The 21,558-nt window shown below is 41.1% G+C and overlaps 1 protein-coding gene across 1 annotated transcript in view; it reads left to right on the forward strand.

Moving 5' to 3' along the window:
* Nucleotides 1-10,017, forward strand: part of TYR (tyrosinase) — a gene marked incomplete at its 5' end in the record, with an annotated part of 52,710 nt that extends 42,693 nt beyond the window's left edge. The window contains 2 exons of the mRNA XM_084533506.1: nucleotides 232-413; nucleotides 9,535-10,017. Of these exons, the coding sequence (XP_084389632.1) occupies nucleotides 232-413; nucleotides 9,535-9,758 (406 nt within the window). The 3' untranslated portion in view covers nucleotides 9,759-10,017. The remainder of the gene's footprint in view (nucleotides 1-231; nucleotides 414-9,534) is intronic.
* Nucleotides 10,018-21,558: the final 11,541 nt, after the last annotated feature.

A 21,558-nucleotide genomic window follows, 5' to 3' on the forward strand; every position in this document is an offset into this window, starting at 1 on the left:
AGCCTCTCTAAAGAACTGTAGTCCTTTGCTTTTCAGAGGCTTGAACAGGAACTCAGGTCAAAATAGCTAAACCTAAACTACTTGGAAAGTATTATACAGATAAACAACAGACATTGAATGCCTCTCTGTCTCCAGAGGTCAAGAAAAATGCATCAACTTTTTTTTTTTTTTCCTCAAGAAGAAAATTTCTGTTAATCACCACCATTAATAGACATGTTTTTTCTTCCATAGCATTTTTGAGCGGTGGTTAAGAAGACACAGGCCCATCCTAGAAGTTTACCCAGCAGCCAATGCACCCATCGGCCACAATCGAGAAAATTACATGGTCCCCTTTATTCCTCTTTACAGAAATGGAGAATTTTTTATACCATCAAGAGAGCTGGGGTATGACTATGAGTATCTACAAGAACCAGGTAACACTACAATTTTAAGTCGAATTTGTTGCTTATAACATGGACAGTGACTGCAGAATGACTATATATATATATATATAAATATATGTATATAAATCCTTCTATTCCAGTTTTTTTCCATAATATAGTCCTAAGTTGTACCTTCTTGTTTTCATATTTCTCATCTGGTGATATGCAGAGTCAACATAAGACCATTAGAAAAGTCCCAATCAAAAATCAGTCACTGACATCATTCTTATCTAGCCTAGCTTCAATAAGGGCTGAATATGACCCAGAGGATCAACTCATGATTAGAAAAGGGAGGAAAAAGTGCTGGATTTTGAGTCTGCTGTTTACCCAGTGTAGTGGGTTTACGTGGCAAGGTTTTGGTAGCAGGGAGCCATAGGGGTGGTTTCTGTGAGAAAGATCTAGAAGCTGCCCCATGTTTGGGAAGGGCCCCATTGTTTTCCAGATCTGAGCCAATAAGCCATGTTGTTTACGCCTCTGTGAGAGCATATTTAAGACAGGGAAAAAACGCTGCGCCAGACAGCAGCCAGGAGTGAGAGAACAGCCTTGCACGTGCCAAGGTCAGTGTAGAGGGAGGGGGAGAGGTGCTCCAGGCGCCGGAGCAGAAGTCCCCTGTGGCCTGTGGTGAGGACCATGGTGAAGCAGGATGTCCCCATGCAGCCCATGGAGTACCGCTGTGGAGCAGGGTTCTATGCTGCAGACCGTGGAGGAGACCACAGTGGAGCAGGTGGCCCTTCACCGACGGAGGCTGTCGCCTGTGGAAGACCCCTGCCGGAGCAGATTCCGGGCCGGACCTGTAGCCCGTGGAGAGGAGACCATGCAGGAGCAGGTGACCTGGCAGGAGCTGCTGCCCGTAGGGGAGACAGGTTGGAGCAGTTTTCTCCTGAGGGATGGACCCCGTGGTACGGACCCATATCTGGAGCAGTTCTGGAAGAGCTGCTGCCTGTGGGAAGCCCACGCTGGATCAGTTCATCAGGGACTGCATCCCGTGGGTGGGACCCCACAGCACAGGGGACGAGAGTGACCGAGAAGGAGCGGCAAAGAAGAAGTGCTGTAGACTGACCATAACCCCCATTCCCCCATTCCCCTGCACCGCTCGGGGGAAGGAGGTGGAAGAGGGTGGATGGGGGGGAAGGTGCTTTTGTTTTTTTTTTCCTTTGTTTTCTCACTTCTCTCGCTTGTTAGTTGTAGGCAATAAATCTTACTATCTCCTTATGCCGAGTCTGTTTTGCCCGTTACAATAATTATTGCGTGATTTTCTCGTTCTTATCTCAATCCTTGAGCCCTTTTCACATATTTTCTCCCCATTCCTCTTTGAGGAGGGGGAGTGAGAGAGCGGCTGTGGTGGAGCTCGGCTGCCCACTCAAGCGGAACCACGACACCCAGCTCAATTGATAATGTGCAACATAAATAGAAAAAAGTTGATTTTCAGATTCTAGATGATTTAAGGGACAGCAGATCCAAAGCTCTCTTTCTGGTTTACAAATGAAATAAAGCTGATCTCTTAAAACTCCAAAGTAAAATTAATCTGCATACCGAAGACCAACACAGTGTTTGTGCAGCACTTAAAATGGAGACCTGTTGGCCTTGTGCTTGTCCTGTGGTTATTTATACAGCATGCAACTGAATCATTCATAATGTAAATTTAATTTAATTGATTGAGTTTTGCTCTGTTTGGTAATGGTTTTGACTTGCATTGCTGTTCAGAGATGGCTTTGATTTGGGTGTCTTAGCCATTCTCAGGCACTGTGAGGAAAGAGGCCTGTGGGGCTTCAGATACTGGGAAACCTCAGGTAGATCAGATCTTGTGCTTAGGGTAGGGGACTTCATCAGTTTTGCTTGAGTCTCTTTATTGTCTAAGGTAAGGGCTAAATTCTGCTAAAGCTATCAAGTTGCCCAGAACTTAGGATTGCTTGGATACTTTGGCCTAAATCCTTTATAAAATTAGGCCATTGGAATGATCAGACGCGTCTCACTGGAATGATCAGACCTGTCTGATGTTCGCCACCACCAAAAGCTACCAGGGTAGTGGGATGCAGTTACCTTTACAGAATATTGGCCACTGAAGGAATAGATTACTATGCATGTTTGCTTCTCCTGTTTTAGGCAGAAAACTTTCTGCTAATGTGTCTCTTCGGTTAAGAGGCAATTAAGAGCTAGAAGTCCAATAATTATAAAGCAAAAGCACTAGGGACATTTTAGCAACACTTAACATTCTCGTTGCTTTTTTTTTTTTTTTTTCTTTTATTGAAATTATATCAGTTCTCAGAAAACCACTGCTTTGCTTATGGATTTTGCTTACCAGTACTGTGAGTACTGTGCTCTCTGTGTACCTGATAAACTGTGAAATCAGGAATTTAGCTTGTTCATTCAATTCTCAGGTAAAATCCAGCTTGCAATTTACAGTCATCCAGAAAATGCATTTTTTTAAACTATTTTATGTGTGAGGAAAGAAATCTTCAACTCTCATAGATGAATGTTAAGACGTTATTTTCATGAAAACACAGAGAAAGAAGTCAATATTTCACCTAACACACCATAAAATATTTGGTCATCTCCATTTATTCAGAGGGAACACAATCTAATAAATATTTCAAATATAATCTCAAAATTATTATTTTGGTCTTATTAGATGCATTTTTGCCTTTTTGCTCATGTCACCACTATTTAGTTCCTAATCAAGATTAGAAATAAATATATATATATTTTAATGAGAGTCACCAGTTTCTGAAAAACACATTATTCCTAGAATCATGCCCCTAAAAAAAAAAAATTTCAAAGCACCATGACAGTCAGAAATGTTGAGTACTGAATTGGTACTGCAAAAGAAAGAAAATGGTAAATTATTTACCATGTAGCAATTCAATTCTATTGCCTCCTGATCACTTGCCTTTCCCTAGAGGAGTACACAGTCCGTGGAAAATGAAATTCTTATTAAATTCTGCCCACGTTTTTAGCACAGAGGTAAGGAAAGTACTTTCTTAATTATTTTGTGAAAAGATAATTCAAAAAGAGTGAATTAGAGAAAACAGTGAAATTCAACCTCATTTAGAAAACCCAGATAATCCTCAGACATTGTTCAGCCTTTTGTTAATCTCACTGACAAAAAGAGAGTTTAAGCTATTTCTTATCTGAAGGGAAGAACTGGTTAGAAGTGGAAAATGGCCTGGAACCACAAAATGCAGATATGGATTTTCTCAGTACTTCAGTGTTTAAACCCATCCTGTTCTCTAGAGAGGAACGATGGGTTAAGAGAAGTATTAGAGTAAACAGGAATTTCTTGATACAGGAGCTGAAGCAGGAAAGCCTGCCAACCCCCCTTGAAATCTCCCTTGTACTCAAGGATGCACAGAAATTTTATGTCTTGGCAGCAAGGGGTTACTAGACAGATAGGAAAAAAAAATAGAAAGAGAAAAACAAACAAACAAACAAACAAACAAAAAATACATACTAGCTGTAAAAATCTGGGTGATCAAGAGGAGGTAACATCTCTGGATGCAGATCATCCAAATGAGGAGGAAGAGGACAAGCAGAGGAACAGGGATAGGACAGAGAGAGGAATGAGCACACCAACCAGGTCTTTTAAAGAAAGCAGCTGGAGGCAAGCAGCAACAGCAGCAGTTCTGAGATGCGGCACCAGCAGCTTGCTAGAGAACAAGTAGGACTATACAGAACATGATGGGGCTGGTTACAAGGAAAAAAAAACTGGGAAAGAATCCAATGACAAAATGGTATTTTAATGCTAAATTATATTGTTGATCTTCTCATGAGGAAAAGCTGGTGCCTGGAGCCCTGCTTTCCACTGAAAAGCAAATCAATGTGTGACAGTATGTGGCTATTTTAATTGCAGTTTCATTTATTTTTATAAGTATGACAGCCCTGAAGCAGAAGTGGTCACAAATAGTGTAGATGGAAATCCATCCCTCGGGAATCAAAAACACATGTCAGAGCCTGTTTTCTGGGAAGCTGATTTGAGCAGAAACTGAAGCAGACACCCAACTTTGCTTGACATGAGAACCGTGAACTGTAAAACTGCCACAATTGGCATGGCTTACTGAAAATGAACATTTGTTAGCATCAATAAAAGAGATTTGGAAGACTAACGGCACCACCTAGCAATAGCTGTCAAAACAATTTGCTGTGACGAGAACTGTTCCAAGCACTTATCTTTGAAAATCTAGACTAAGTATTTTCTTTATTATTGTTGTTGTGGCTGTTGCTGGTTGATTTTGTTTCTTTTGTTTGTTTTAGAAATAAGAACAGATAAACTCATAGACACAGCCCTGACTTTTACCCAGAAAATCTCCCACTTTTAATGGGAACAATTTGATGACCATTCTAAATGTTGCTGGGTGACTCACTTTTTTTTTTTTTGGACATTTTAACTAAGGGGCCTTGACACTCAGGGCAAAGAAAGGGATAAAAGCATTGTGATTACAATGCAGAAGGCCAGGTTGCTCATGGATATGTTGCAAGAGAGAGCTCAGATCCAGATTTTGCCTGCAGCTCATTTCTATTTCTGGCTCTTCAGCAGTTTTGTTGCACAATCACAGCCAAGCAACTAGAAAATGTGGCAACTGGCAAATATGTCACCACCACAGAGGGGCTGGGCTGGGTCCCCTTTCTCAAGAGCACACATTGTTGGCCAAGCTGTGAAACAGTGACATTGTGCATGGAAAAGCTTACAATAAAACTGTGGTCTGTGCAACAAAATGTGGATCCTGGGACAAGAGAATGCAATTAAAGGTGACAGTACTGGAGAAATGCTGTCTTGGGAAGTGGTTTACATTTCTGAAATAAATGAAAGATGAGAAGAGTTTGGGTCCCATGATTTTCTTCAGGCAGAGATAAGGAAGTGTAGAATAAGTTTACTTAAAACAGGTGAAACAACCAAAGAAAGCAAGAAGTAAAAAAATATTCTTTGGAAAGAAGAGTATGAGCAGATTTTTTAACATTTATGTAACAGTGCTTAATGGAGGAGCATAAATATGTGTTTTAAAAGCTGCTTTCTTTTTTTTTTTCCCCCCCTTGGAGCCATTTAGATGTAGGAAACTGTTTTTTGGTGAGTTAGTAACAACTTAATAGCAGATAGCAGATAGTGTTCTCATATCAGGTAACCTATGGACATATCTCACCTTTTTTTGAGAAGTACATGTAAGAAAACTGTGAAAGAGAGGTCCAAGTGTTAACTGAGGTTGTCAAACAAAAAATAAATAAATAAACAGTATTGCTCTATAAATACACTTAGGAAATGTTTATTTATCTTCTTTCAGTACACCAAAGTAATCTGTTTTTACCAGTAATCCACTCTGCGGATGTGTCATCGTTGCCAGTGAGTGGGCAGGAATGCACAGCAATGTTACTATGCAAAAGTAACAGGCAGAGACAACTCTAAATGACTTCAGCATAGAAGGAAAAAACAAAAACAAAAACAAAAACAAAAAACTGTAAGGCTCTTACCACTCATCTTACCACTCATACAGAAATGTTCTGGTTCTCACTATTCCTACAGCCAGCCACATGATGTACGATGGGATGGATTATAGTTTTCAGATTTACCTGCCTTAGACTCAAAGTAGAACTGAAAGGGAACAGCTTGAATGTACATCATTAGATACTGTGGTTCTACTGTAAATAACCTACTAACACCCATTGCAGAGCATCTCTTTCTTCCAAGATAGTGGACAATGTCTGAGTCTTTAGACTATCTCTCGTCATCAGAACACATTATGAAAAACTTTCCAAACTAAGAATAAGAAAAATCTAATGAAGTTTGTGAGAGCTGTGAATTTTCCATCACAGCGGGTTCAAATGATCCTACATTAAGGCTGAGGGAGTCTATAACTTGAAATCCCTACCAGATCATCTTCTTTGTTGTTGGTTGTGGAAGTCTCACTAGCATTTCAGTTTGATCATCCAAAAGGATAAAATCAGTGAAACCATCCATACCATATCAAGGAAATGGCAGCAACTAAATGGAAATAACTTAATCACTAAGATGAGAAAAAAAATTGCAATCTTGAGCTGATGTTTGCGTTGTCTCAAAGTTTGCATTAAAATCTGGTGCTCCTTAACTGCCCACGTTAGGGGTAGAAAAGCATACCAAATGGAAGAGAAAGACTGCCAATATACCAGTTGGACATATGGTGATAGAAAATGATAGAAAATTTGTTTATTTCTTGGCTGGACATAATTTTTATTTCCAATTTGTAGAATTATCCCTTGAATCTAGTTTACATAAAAGGAATATCTAAAATATATAAATATTCTTTCAATAATATTTAAATATTAACTTATTTTTTCCAGCCTTGGGATCCATTATATCAATAATGTAGTTTGAGATCACCACAAAAGGATGAATCAATAAAAGTTTACATTATTACCCTAAATATAGGAATCACACATTACTTTTTTTCAAAATTACAGTGCTGTAGTTTCCTACTCTCTCAATGACATCCAATGATCTGGGCAAAGGGGACTGTTCATTATTTGTAAATTAAAAAGAAAAGTGGGGGGAGAAGAAGGAAGGAAGGAAGGAAGGAAGGAAGGAAGGAAGGAAGGAAGGAAGGAAGGAAGGAAGGAAGGAAGGAAGGAAGGAAGGAAGGAAGGAAGGAAGGAAGGAAGGAAGGAAAAGTGGAAAAGAAAAAAAGGAAAAAAATGAAAGGGAAAAAGGAAAGAAAAATGGAAATGGAAATGGAAATGGAAAAGGAAAAGGAAAAGGAAAAGGAAAAGGATCTGATGTATTAAGAGTGAGAAATGTTACGTTGCTGTTACCTAGAGCTAACACTCTTTGAGAAGAAAGAGAACATCAAGAGTGGAATGCTAAGACCGTGATGGAGGTTAATCACTGCTATTTTCCTATCAGAAAGAGCAAGAAGAGGTATTATTGGTGTTAGTCACTAATGGAAGGCTAGATATCAAGCACCAGCATGACCTGGCTTGCTCTTGCTTTGTTATGAACCTAATGACTGAAAGGACAGCTTTAATCAATGGCCATGGCACCTTCCCGTGAGGATTATCCTTTGACTCCAAGCACCAATACAGAAGGAAATGAGCTGGCATTGGCTAATATCTCCCACAACGCAGCTACATGGGAGCTTCACTGCCTTGACACTTTTCCCAGATAGTCACTGTGCTCTTGGGCCTTGCACAGTTAAAGATTAAGGCATTATGGTAGCGTAGTCCTCTAAATTCCAGTTTGCAGGATTTCTGCAGGGCAGCCAGGCCAATCATAGGTTTTTGGTGGTATTTCAGTCACAGACTACAGATTATAGCGTGCCCTGGGGTGCTCCATCCGCTGACACTCAAGGGTTGCCATGGCAACTTTGTGATAGAGAAGACAAGCATCTTTTGTGCAGCAAAAAGAAGTAGAAAATAGGCAGTGGATGCCAGGAGGTGGCTGTTGCCTTTGAGCTAATTACAGAAACTGTACAGACTGAGGTTGAAAGCAAAGAAAGACATGTTTGACTGAATATCAGGATATAATAAAATACATAAATTTCTTCTGAGAGGTACTGCTGTGAAATGCGACAACTCTTCATCTCAAAGTCATGCTGTGTTTTACCAGTGAGAAAGTATTTCAGGTTTCAAAGTTATATTGATGGAGGAGAGAGTCTGTTGAAAGACAATATACAAATTTATGAAGTCACTTAAAAATCCTCACTTACAGATAAATTCAACAAGATGTAGAACTTTGTGATAATTCTTTTTCTATATTATAAAGACCATATCTGTTATGTATTAACTTTCATCTATCACATGCATTCTCCAGTTTGAATAACCAAATTGTTTCTAATTTAGTCATGTTTACAATATAAACCTGATAGAGTTGCATTAAAAAACACTGGGATTATGGAGTAAAGCACACAAAGTTAAGAATTGCCAGAATTGTGCTTTTAAGTCATAGTTCACCCTCTAGGCCTGTATCTGTGTACTACTTTTAACTGCACACTATTTTACCCAGACCCCCACTTTACTACACAACCTATCTAGCATTCATTAAGAAACAGATGTCCAAGCCTTTTGAGTTTTGATTTTCTTTTTCTCAATTAAGCAGTGTGTAGCCTAATATATGATTTATTGAACACTCTTAAAATGTTGTCCTGAAAATGTGTCATCTTGCACTTTTCTTTGTGACAATCACTATAGCAGCTGTGTCCTGCAGGAATATTAATTTATATTCACAATGCAGAGGATTCAGTGAATGGTACCATCCTTCCTTATTTGACAGATGAGAAATGAAGGATTAAAGAGAGAAGGTACCTCATACACAGAGGTTTGCAGAACTATTTCTGAACTTATCAAGAACCTATTTATTTATTTTTAATTCTTAGTGTTATATAGCATTTAAGTGTCTAATGAGGACAGAAACAGAAGGCTGAACATGCAGACTCTTGCAAATCCAATCTCAGAATACAAAATTGGATTAACTTGAAAACAAGGACCAGAAAAGTAAAAACAAAGCATTCCCCAAAATGAAGCCTAGTTGAAGGGAAAAACCAACCAACTCCTGCCTAAAATCAGCCTAAATTGGAATATATCTCAGAAAGTGATTCAGACATCAAATGTGGTTTAACTTTGAAGGTACCCCAAACCAAAATAATCTTTTCAGAGGGCCATTACTTCTACTGAACTGGAAGATGGCAGGAAAATATTTATAATTTTAGGGGGGAGCAGCTGGGGAGAGGTACTGCAGTTGCCAGAGGCTGGGTAAGTATTTTGTGAAAAGATCCTGGTAGGCTTAACCTGTTCTTAAACTCTTACTTGTACTCAGCTTTGGTTATTGTTGTTAACAAGATGCTAACCTAGCAGGACCTTTGGCCATACTTTTTCAAATTGCTCTTGGGTTACATTCTTACAGCTTTCATAAAACCATAAGGAGCACTGGTGATAGTGAACTCTGCTCCTGTCTCGAATACAAAAATGGAGAAATTTTAACTATAAGGACTGAAGGTATTTGTTTAAAATTGTTTTTAACATTCAATTTGTAACAATTTAATATCATTTTTTTACTCTGAACTTTCCAGTATTATCTGTTATACAGCCTCTGTAAACTGATACTACATTGCATCACGTAAAACAACCTCTGTTTTTCTCCTTTTTTTTTTTTTTCCAGCACTTGATTCTTTCCAGGAATTTTTAATACCATACCTTGAGCAAGCCCGTCAGATCTGGCCCTGGCTGGTTGGTGCAGCTGTGATTGGAGGTATAGTTACTGCTGTGCTCTCTAGCCTCATTCTGGCCTGCAAGAAGAAAAGAGCAGGAACTTCTCCAGAGATACAACCCTTACTCACAGAAAGTGAAGATTACAACAATATATCTTATCAATCCCATTTCTGAAGACCTCCAGTAACTCAATGATGTTAGTAAGGTGCTAATCAAGCATTCAGTGTTTGATTCATGTTTACAAACACCTTGTTGAGGTGTGCTGTAAAAGCAGGCTGGACAGTTTTGTTCCTCATGCCTCTTGTAATCTCCAGTGTTCCAGTAACTTATCAGATACACTACTCCAAAATCTCTCAGATCCAACATGTTACCATGCCACCCAAGGAACACCTTGTATTTCCAATGCTTGATTAAATAACGCTTCTATGAACCTGACTGCCTTGTGTGTTGGTTATTCAAATGTATAATTCTCTGCTCTTTTATTTGCTTTTTTACATCTGTAGACTCTGATCTTATAGGCCAATCCATGTGAAGAAATTCACAGGGCACAAGTAGGTGCATGGATTTAGTGAGAGGCACCTGACTGCAAGATCAGTGCTACATTCATCCTGTTCTTCAGAGCCTCATAGTTTAGTGAGAGAAATGTGCTGTGTCTCTGAGCAGAGTGAATGACCCAGAGACACATTTTTCTTTTAGGTTATATTTTCCTTCCAGCTCCAGTAATGCCCTGTTTGTCCTTGATTGAACATCAACAGCAGCAAGTGGGCTCTAAGGAACTGCTTCTCACTTGTCTCAAACATTCCAGTTAGTCTTCTGCTATATCATTGTCCATTTGTCTGGGGTGCAGAGGGGTTTTTAGGAGATGAAAACTAGTCTCACTGTGTATATTCCTCTTCAGTTTGTCTTATAGTTTTTTATATCATGGTTGACTTATGGTTGCTCAGCATGCACATATTCCATACAAGCAATACATACATGACAGGTATGTAATTACATGATGAGCCTTAACCCAAAAGGAATGCTAATTTTCAGGGATGGAGACACCAAGTGGCTTTCAGTAGTTCCAAAACACATCTCTAGCAAAAAGTGTAAATTCACACAGTGGTCCCTGTTGCGCTTTAACATTGTTAGGTAGCCAAGCATCACCATGACACTCTCTCACTCCCCCTCCTTAACAGAATGGGAGGAAAATACGATGAAAAAAACCTCATGGGTTGAGATAAAGACAGGTAGATCACTCAACAATGACCATCATGGGCAAAACTGTCACAGTGAAAGGGACATAAATGTAATTTAATGCCAATGAATACCAGACTAGAGCAGTAAGAACTAAAAGCATCTTAAAACCACCTTCCTGCCCCATCCATTCTCTTCCACCTCCTCCCCCCAAGTGGTTCAGGGGAACAGGGAGTGGGGGCTGTGGTCAGTCCCTGATGCTTCATCTCCGCCGCTCCTTCACGGTCACTCTCTGCCCCTGCTCCACTTGGGGTCCCTCCCACAGGATGCCATACTTCCTGAACTGAGCCTGTGGGGGCTGCCCACAGGCTGCAGCTCTTCAAGAACTGCTCCCACATGGCTTCGTATCATGGGGTCCACCCCCCAGGAGCAAACTGCTCCAGCACAGGTCCCCCACGGGGAGCAGCTCCTGCCAGGCCATCTGCTCCTCTCCACAGGTCATTGGGGAATTTCTACTCCGTGACTGGAGCACCTCCTGCCCTCCTTCTGCACTGACCCTGGTGGCTGCAAGGCTGCTTCTCTCAACATTTTCTGACTTCTCTCTCCCAGATATACCTTGCATGTAAACCCAATACAGTCCATAAATGATCTATATAGTGAGTCTGGCTCAGAGAATTCCCATCACTGCCTGTTCTTCTTTTAAAAAAATAGTGGATCAAGATAAGGTCCATGCATGTGGTGCTGGAGTGACCAGCTCTGCCAATGGCAATACTGTCATCTGAATTTATTCCAGGCATTCAAGATAGTCTTATGGTGAAAGTGGTATATTTAGCCTCTGGGAAATGAAGTCATGAGCACCTTGAAGGATGTGAGGAGTCACAAACAGGTCCAGGGGAGTTGTGAGAGGGCTCAGGGAGGGAAGGTGAGTGGGAAGGAAGTGCAGACACGGCCTCATTGTAAAATGAGGTAAACATGTCCTTTGACCATTGGTCTGAGTGATATTTCCTAGTCAACAAATGACAAGGGACCTCTCAAATAAGCTATTTTCTCTCATAACCGCCTACTGTAAGTATTGTTATGGACCTTTGAAATACATTATTTTTGTATTTTTCATCTGGGCACCTAAATTGATTCATTTCCATTTGGGGGTGATTGCACTGTAATTGGTTTCTGAAGTACAGGAACAACAGTCCTGCTTAACAAACTTAATTTCCTTTTGTTACAAATTTACCCATCTGGTTTATCAAGGGAAGCCAGTAGATGTGGTCTTTTTGAATTTTAGCAAAGTTCATGATACTGTCTCTTACAGTGTCCTTCTGGAAAAAATGTCCAGCTGGACATGTATGATATGCAATGGGTGAACAATTGGCTGATGATTGGGGCTCAAAGGGTTATAGTAAATGGAGTTACATCAGACTGGTGGCCAGACACTAATGGGGTTCAGTGGAGCCCCATTTTAGGGCCAGTTCTATTCAATATTTTTAGAAATGAACTGAATGCAAGGCTCAAATGCATGCTAAGCAAGTTTGAAAATTAGGAGAAAATGTTGGCTTCCTAGAGGGAAAGGAGAGGACTTGCAGTGAGATCTTGACAAATTAAAGAGCTGGGCAATCACCAACAATGTGATATTTAACAAGAGCAAGTTCTGGATTCTGCATCTGAGATTGGGTAATCCTGGCTGTTCACACAGATGTGTGGACAAGTGGCTGGAGTGTAGCCCAGCAGAGAGGTATCTGGGGGTTTGGTTGGTGGTAAGCTCAGTATGTATCAGCAGCGTGCCCTAGCATCCAAAAGAGCCAACTGTATCTTGGAATGCATTAAGCACAGTATAGCTAACCAGTCAAGTGATGTGGTTGTCACATTTTACTCAGAATTGATGTGGCCTTACCTTAAGAACTGTGTACAGTTTGGGGCTTGACCACAGAAGAAAGATATTATTGGAATGAGTATAAAGGACTGAAGGAGGGCTACAAAGATGGTGAAGGGTCCATATGAGGAGCAGCTGAGGTCTCTTGGTTTGTTCAGCCCAGAGCAGAGCAGGCTGAGGGGAGGCCTCATGGCAACCTGCAGCTCCCTCATGAGGGGAGTGGAGGGGCAGGCTCTCTGGTCTCTGGAGACAGTGACAGGACCCGAGGGAATGGCATGGAGCTGGGACAGGGGAGGGTCAGGCTGGGTGTTAGGGAAAGGTTCTGCACCCAGAGGGAGGTTGGGCACTGGGACAGGCTCCCCAGGGTAGTGGTCAGGGCACTGAGCCTGCCTGAGTTCAAGAAGTGTTTGGACAATGCTTTAAGATATAAGGCTTGATTCTGGGGAGATCCAGTGTGGAGCCAGGAGTTGGTCTCAATGATCCTTGTGGGTCCTTTCCGACTCAGGGTATTTTTTGATTCTAAGACAACTCTTTATAGGGCAGAGACACAGAAACAAAAGGGGCTGGGAACATTTGTTGAGAAGGGTCCTCCCAAAACAGAGGGTTATATAGAGGATGTGCTTCTGAGATTTCTCACATCAAAGTGTTAATAACCCTCTACTCCTGTGGCAATCCTGCTTTCAAGGAGCATACAAGGACATCTGCAGTCTCCCAGCTATCTGTCTCTGAACTGTAACAATCACATAAACTGACCAAGTGGAAGGTGGAAATCCCATTAACGAGAGAAGGAAAGCTCACCATTGACACCCTCAAATCTAACCATATCCCATCCCCAGGAGCTAAGTGATTGACTTGTGCCCACTGAAGCTGCTCCACTGCTCTGATTAAGGAAGGCATGGACTGAAATTGCCTCCATCTCAGCAAAGCGAAAGCCTTTTGTTTTCCTTTGTGAAAAACTCTGGTGCCAAATCCAAAAGATTATTTTCCTTTGGCTCATGACCAATGAGCTGAGATACTAGTAGATGAATGCTTTCCAGTATCTTAGAAAGTACTAAAAATAAACAGATTGCATGGAATCTTAAATGATTCCTGGCATTGAGGCACAGAGAGGAAGAAAGGAATTATATTATGATAATATTTCAAATGGTCAGTTCAGTCATTTAATTTATATTTTGTATAATCCAGAATACCCTATTGGTAGAAATAAATACTAGCAGCAGAATTTAAACAGCCATATTTAAATTTTGACTTCATAAATGTTAATTGGCTTTGAAGTCTGATAAACAGAAAGATTTTATGCAGTCTATTAGAGAATTCTCCACAAATTCTACAAGTAGCAACTATTTGTTTTATTTCTCTGAAGTACTTTAACTAATTAAAATGTGAAGAAAAAATGTCTGATATGCCCATGTCAAAAAAAAAAAAAAAAAAAAAAGCAAACAACCTTTGGTTCTCAGTGATTCCTCTAAAAACCTTGCTTGATGTGTTCAGCAACCAAGGTTTGGCTAAATATATCTTTCTTGACTCTAGTATTTTTATCCTTCTGAACAAATACAAAAAAAAAAAAAAAAAAAAAAAAAAGTAACAATATTTCTGTAAAGATCTCTAGGTGCAAAGAAGGGTGGAATTAAAATTAAAAAAGTGGTTTTATTTTATTATTATTATTATTATTTTAAGCTGTAACTTTTTGCAGACACCTAAGCAGCACAATAGTTTAGGAATCCTGGACTCCACACTCGGACTCAGCTCTAGTGGGCAGATGGAGAGCTGGGAGTACACAAACTGTGGAAGCCACAGCAGAGTTAAGATCTACACACTTTAAATCTATGGAGGCAGCATGAAAATCCCATGAACTCCCAGGGTCTTTGCAGGCAGAGATATATCTCCTGCAGAAACTCTGCAGCTGGTAAAGTTCTGTGCTTCCCCTTGTTTCACTGTGGTTTATTGTTTTATTGGAAGTTTGTTGAAAGCAATGCCCATCTGCACAATATTTCCGTCAGTAAAATGTTGTTTTTATTTGGAAGGATGTTCTGATTGAAAAATCCTAACTGTATTAAGCAAGTTTATCTTGGCCTCTGCAATATTGCATGGGCACTTTATATCTGTGGTGATATAAAGGCTGAAGAGGCTACCTCATTTTTCATATCTGCTAAGGTCATTTTTAGCAAAAGTCAACCCCTTGAAAAGGCCATGGCCAGCAGGCATTTCCGATCCAATTCCTCAGTTGTTGGTGTCTTTGCTACAGAAAATCTTCACCAGCATACCACCCTTGACCACAGCAACTCCTCGTGTGCGGAAGGATGAAAGTGAAGCTTTGGATCACTATGTCTTCTAAATCATTTTTTCCCCCCTCTCAGCTCCTGGCCATCTCTTCATGCCCCAAAGCACTGAATTCGTAATTCATACCCCATGATCAAAGCTTGTGACCTACAAGTAAAGATCTCTTTATACTCTACTCATTTTTTTTCCAGAACTTCTACCAATTCCCAGGCAAGCTTTTTCCTTTCCTTTTTCTTCAGAGGAGGATCTAACAGCTTCTTTTCTGCCCCCCAGAAATTTCATCACAGAGACCTCACGCTAACACCAGGTGATGAAAGGGAATTTGTTTCTCTTTCATTCTTGTAGACATATAGCCTAGCCATTTTCCCCTTTAATTCCCATTCTCTGTTTGACCTGGAGTTCATGTCTGTTTTGACAGGGGACAAACAAGGTAGCCCTGTTTCAAACAGTCAACGTGTTCTGTGGCAGGGACTAAACAGTACAGTGTCTATTAATCTAAGTAACTAGAACAAGGTTAACACAAGCAACACATCCCTGTTCTTTCTATTATTGTGGGGTTCATACTTAGACCACTGTCTCAATGATAGTTTGGAGACAAAACTCTCTGTAAGTATATCTGACTCTGAGCAATGTAAACCCCACTGGACCTCCTTCTGATCAAGCTGTTCAGATTCTTCCAGACTGAGAAGTGAACACCACTGGGAGGTGGGGATTCACTTAAGCAATATTAAAGCAACTATTCTGGGACAGGATAAATTGTCTTGCAGACATGCATCCTTCCCATAGACTTTTTGGAGGACCTTAGGTGCTACCTTCAACCTGACACCTAGTTTGAGGATGGTTCAGGAAGGAGAGGATTCTTAAAGCACCTTGGCATGAAAAGTTTTTTGGCACACCTCACCCACACTTGCACGGTATGTGCTTTCTACCTACAAAGTGAATAGCACATTCCCTTTCTTCTCAGGGCCATGTTCAGGCTCATGCTTACTCCTCAGACATACATACATAAGTTACATGTTGAAGGACCAACCTCTCCTTTTTGTAGATGCTTCTCTGAGATGAATGTAGGAGCTCCTGCTTTGCTTTAAACGGGGATTCTCTGAAGGTACTTGTCAGATGAGGATCACACCAGTGTCTAGGGATGTATCATGTTGCTTCACATAATGAAACAAAAATACTGTATGGCTGTCATTCAGTAATCTATAGGATACTTACCTCGCTACTTCATTACTCAGTACAGTATGGCTCTCGCCTTTGTAGGAGGAGACTGTTACCTCTGTGGAGTCTTCCATTTTCTCTCCTTCATCTCTTTCTTTCCCAGAATGTTAAGAGTCACATTTTATCAAGACAGGACTACGAGCAGCTGTCAATATTTTTCTTTCTGTTTTCCCTCCTGCCTTTTCCCAAAATTTGTTTTTAGCACCTGTCCTCTCCATCGAGCTACATCTGTAATTCACCATCTGTGTATACAAACGTGTGTAGGGATGCAAGTCATTTTGAATTAGTCTCCATAGTGAGCTGAAAATTGGCAGCAATGAGACCTTGTCATTGCAAATGGTCTTTTCCTGTAATTTTTGTAATAAGCTCTGAATTAGAAATGAAGTTGCTATTATGAGTATAGAAAACCAACCTATTTCTGCATATCCATCTTGCAGCCATTAGGCTTTCTGATAACCCATTTTTTAATATATGAACAGTTCCCCATGAGTCTGCCTGCTACCTCCTCTTCTTGAGGACATCAGGCGGGCAGAACTCATGGAGCCAAAAAGTTCTGGAAATCATTGGATCAGGGAAAATAAACATGGAGACTACTTCTTTTCCTGCACACAGAGAAAAAAAATCCCCTTTGAAAGAAGAACAATTCAGCAATAAACATTAATTATAGACCCTAGCTTTGGCCTGGCACTATGGATCATCAGCCTTTCTGCACCTTGATTCAGACTTACGTGGCTTTACTCTTCTGTCACCACATGCTGCACTGATCTGTCCTTCAGAGATGGGCTCAGTGGTGGAATTGTCCTGCCTTACTGAGGTTGGTATGGCAATGGCAATGCAAGGCAGCCCACAGGGTTGGTCCCTAGCCATTGCTGTCTGAGTGAGAAATATAGGTTTTAAAGGAATTTGGATGTATAAAAACACCTTCCTGGTTTTTATTACTGTTTTCAAGTAAAAGAGCCATGCTCCAGCAATAATAAGCAAACAAGGTATTTTCAGGTGGATTACATATTGTGGACAAATTTTCACACATTTTCCTGCAATCATAACAATGTTAAAATGCTTCTGGTTTGAATTGCTTCTTGGAAAAACCTAAGCACAACCATTTTACTGTGCTACATTTTCTAACTGCTGTACATCTTTCCAAGCACTTCTGACAACAGTGTCATAAATATGAATAAGGGAAAATAGTCTGCAGAGCCTCTTAACTCTTAGGGCAAAGCCATGCACCAGGCTGTCCTTGCCTCGCATACCAATACAACCCTCCTTGTAATCAGATTCTGTTTTTCTCCACCAGCAACTGATGCTGATGAGCTTCTTTACGACATTAAGGATATTACTCACCTTCATTCCTCTGTGCAAGCCATTATAAATAAATAGTCCATACGCCCCAATGAAGAAAATACATTTCTGGAAAAAGTGCTAAAAGCTTATGCTCTTTGCAAGCAAAGACAAGAACACTGCAAAAATGTGCTGGCTATTTTGTCACAGAGCTGAACATGTCAGGAAGATCTCCTAATAAGGACTTGAAGGCTTGGGCTGTCTTCTCATAAATTTACTGGGAGATTGGCATGGTGGAAAATACTAGTCTATTAATGATGCTCTGTTAAATTTACTGTGGGCTGATTGCATTGTCAGGTGACCTGACTATACCGAATGAAATATATATATGGTTAGATAGCTGGAAAAGTATCAAATGGCTGAGATCATTACAGTATCTGTATATGGAACTATTTATTGGTGCAATTATGAGCCATGACTTTTTTTTTATTATTTTTTATTACTGAAGCCTGAAGCACAATGCATATTTGTTTACATGGCAAGGTTTTGGTAGCAAGGGGGATGCAGGGGTGGCCTCTGTGAGCAGAGCCCAGCAGCTGCCCAGTGTCAGATCAGAGCCAGCTCCAGATGGCTCCAAAAGGGACCCACTGCTAGCCAGAGAAGAGCCATGAGTGACACTGGTTGGACCTCTGGGAGAGCAGAGTTAAGGAAGGAGAAATCTGCTGTGCTACAGCAGCTGGGAGAGTGGGGTGAGAGCTGAGAGAGAAGCAACCCTGCAACCCCAAGGTGAGTGCAGCAGGAGGGCAGGAGGTGCTCCAGGCATGCAGCACAAGTTCCCCTGCGGCCCGTGGAGAGGCCCCTGGTGGAGCAGGCTGTCCCCCTGCAGCCCATGGGTCCCACATGGAGCAGATCTCTACGCTGCAGCCCGTGGAGGAGCCCCCGGTGCAGCAGGTGGATGTGGCCTGGAGGAGGCTGCGGCCCATGGAGAGCCCCCTCAGGAGCAGACCCCGGGCCGGAGCTGCAGCCCGTGGAGAGGAGCCCACGCAGGAGCATGGGGTCTGGGGGGAGCTGCCGCCCACCTGTGGGGGACCTGTGCTGGAGCAGTTTGCTCCTGGGGGATGGACCCCCATGATATGGAGCCATGTGGGAGCAGTTCCTGAAGAGCTGCAGCCTGTGGGCAGCCCCCACAGGCTCGGTTCAGGAAGGATGGCATCCTGTGGGAAGGACCCCACATGGAGCAGAGGCAGAGAGGGACTGTGAAGGAGCAGCAGAGATGAAGCATCAGGGACTGACCGCAGCCACCATTCCCCATTGCCCTGCGCCACTCCTCGTGGAACATGTGGAAGATAATGGATTGGGGAAGGTGGTTTTAGTTTGCTTTTAGTTTCTCTCTGTTCTAGTCTGCTAGCGATAGACAATAAATTACATTAATTTCTCTATGCTGAGTCTGTTTTGCCCTTGATGATCATTGTTGAGTGATCTCCCTGGCCTTATCTCAACCCTTGAGTCCTTTTCATTGCATTTTCACCTGTACTTTCTTTGAGGAGTGGGAGTGAGAAGGCGGTTGTGGTGGATTTCAACTGCCCAGCAGGGTAAAACCACCACAACATTGTAATGTGATAAAGCTACAACCATTAGCTGACAGCAAGAAACATACATTCATGGTGTCAGAGAGGTGCTATATAAATGTATTTTTACTATTTTAGTGAAAGTTGTACAACATGCATGTATATATGTGTGCATACAGCTGTATGTGTGTAGACAAGCCCTATAAGGACTCTTTTTCCTGCTCTCCTTTCATATGGGTGACATTACAGACATTGTATAAAGAGAAGGTGAATCTGGTTTGTCAAATCAGAACAGTAGCCATTTGTTTTCACTCTGACCTTGTTAATTAATGCCACAGTGACCACAGGAGACATAGGCCAGCAAAGAATCTGGGCTTCATGTCCTGTTAAAGCACCATGGACTTGAGAAGCTGCTTTAAAATTCTTAGTAGTTTTTTAATTCTACAGTCTGAAGTCCCAGTTATTTAATCCAGAGGGTTGACTGTCAAAGTACCAACCTCCCATTAGCATTCAGGGAAAATCAGGCTCTCGACAACTCTCATTTAGGTGCCTAAATCAAAATGAGACATTTTTGTCTTCCATTCTGCTATCAGACAAGTTGCTTGGAACTTTTAAAAATGAAGTCACTTATATAAAAGAAGAACTTACTCCTTTCAGTGGTACAAAGATGCTTAAATCCACAAGGCTAGATAGCCAGGCTTAAAAATTATGGTCTTTTGTCTCATCCTAGGAGACATGGTATTCTAGCACCCTGAACAGGGATGCCTTCAGGGAGGTTGCCACTTTAGAAAATGTGTATAGAGGTATGGATATGCATGACAGATCAGGGAATCACTGCAGTCATCATAGTTAAGGTGCCATTATACTACAAGAAGATGCATCACTGTATATAGTTAGAGGAAGGCTTGTTTGGAAAATGTATCTAAAGAAATATCAGAAACTTTGAGCTAACAAAATTAATTTCCAGGAAAAGCAGAATGGTTTTTGAGGAGGGAGACAGGACAAGTTGTTGGTTATTCAGACCATCAGTCATCTGTCAACAATGCACAATTTCATATTAGAAAGTGCAGTTATTAAGCTCAGTCTAATGCAAATGCATATGCTAAACAAGACATCATAAAGGGTAATGACAAATCACGGAGCTATTCAATTCATGGGAATTAAATTTGGGAGGAGTTGGAAAAGGGAAACAGATGAAAATTGCAGATTATGTGAACTCATCTCACATACAAAAATGATAATGGGTTTTCAAGAGAAACAATCCAAGTTGCACTGACTGCAAATTATTTCAGTGTGCCAATCTTCAGCCTTCCTGAAACATCCAGTTGCATTTAATGCCTTTTTGGGCACATGTAAGTTTAAGTATTATGCTCACTGCGATGAACAGGGCTCTAATTGGATGGTATGGCTGTTCACCAGCTCTTAGGAGTCTGGTGGGACCAGCATCAGGGTACAGATCCCTTTCACCTCAAAATTCAGAATCAGAAACAGGTGAGGAACCACCTGTGTGTGCTCCTCAAATACTCTCAATTTTGTAACATGTACTCACTCCTTCTTCAGCTGATCCTCTGGATAAGATACTGCAGGAGCTAGTTCACACCTAAAGATTTTGTATCCTGAAATGCAAAAAGCCAGGTCAAGTGAGCCAGACCTCCTTGCAGGTCTTCAAAGGCTTTCACATCTCCCTAGTGGTTATACAAGAAAAGTGTTCATTTACTTTAGGAAATCTGGTACATTAACTAACTGAAATCTGTGAGAGGTTGGCACCTGAGCTAAGGGGACAGCTGCTGTTCAGCCCCTGGCTGCTGTTTTTTACCTCTAGAAAGGCTCACCTGTTTCTGTGAGCAATCTCTGCCTGTCATTGCCCACCCTTCTGCTCACTGTGATAACAAGAATTTATCATGATCAATGATGCCTATACAGAGGTGAAAAGGAGACGAAGAAACAGAATATTTGGCTTATGATAGAAAAACATCAAAAGGCTGCAGAACTTTGCTTGTTGTCCAGTGCAAGGAGAGCTCCCCTTGTTGCTTCAGCATTTTTAGCTAGGCTTTGTCAAAATAAATAGTGGCCCAGTTTTTGTGCTCCCCCTCCCTTACTCTTGTTCCAACAATGAGATTTTCCTCCTGACCAAATGCATTTGTGAAATGTGCCATTTCCCATAAAAACTCTCCAAATAGCAGACAGAGAATCAAAGCTCATGAGTGAAAACACATTTTTGCCAGACCTCATTACTTGGCCAGAGTAAGGTGAACGGGGATATTATTCTAAATGAAAAACACTGTAATTTGAAAATATTGGTATTTCCTATGATAACTCTGCCCAGCATGCCATCGACACTGTGTTAAGTATAAACAAACACTTTATCCATTTCCACTGCTCAAAACCTCCTTCACTGGTAATGTTAACTTCCTGTACATGTTTATACCATAACAAATGAGAATAAAGGAGAAGGAATTGAAGGAATTGAAATATTTTTTTTTCTTCTCATCTTGCCACATTTAAACTCCTCATCATGGAGGGATGGTACCCTTCTGGCAGCATTTTATCAACACCACTCTGGAAAGAGAATGTGACAAATACAACC

This window comes from Aythya ferina, assembly GCF_964211825.1.
Source record: "Aythya ferina genome assembly, chromosome: 1".
In the NCBI taxonomy this organism is placed as follows: domain Eukaryota; kingdom Metazoa; phylum Chordata; class Aves; order Anseriformes; family Anatidae; genus Aythya; species Aythya ferina.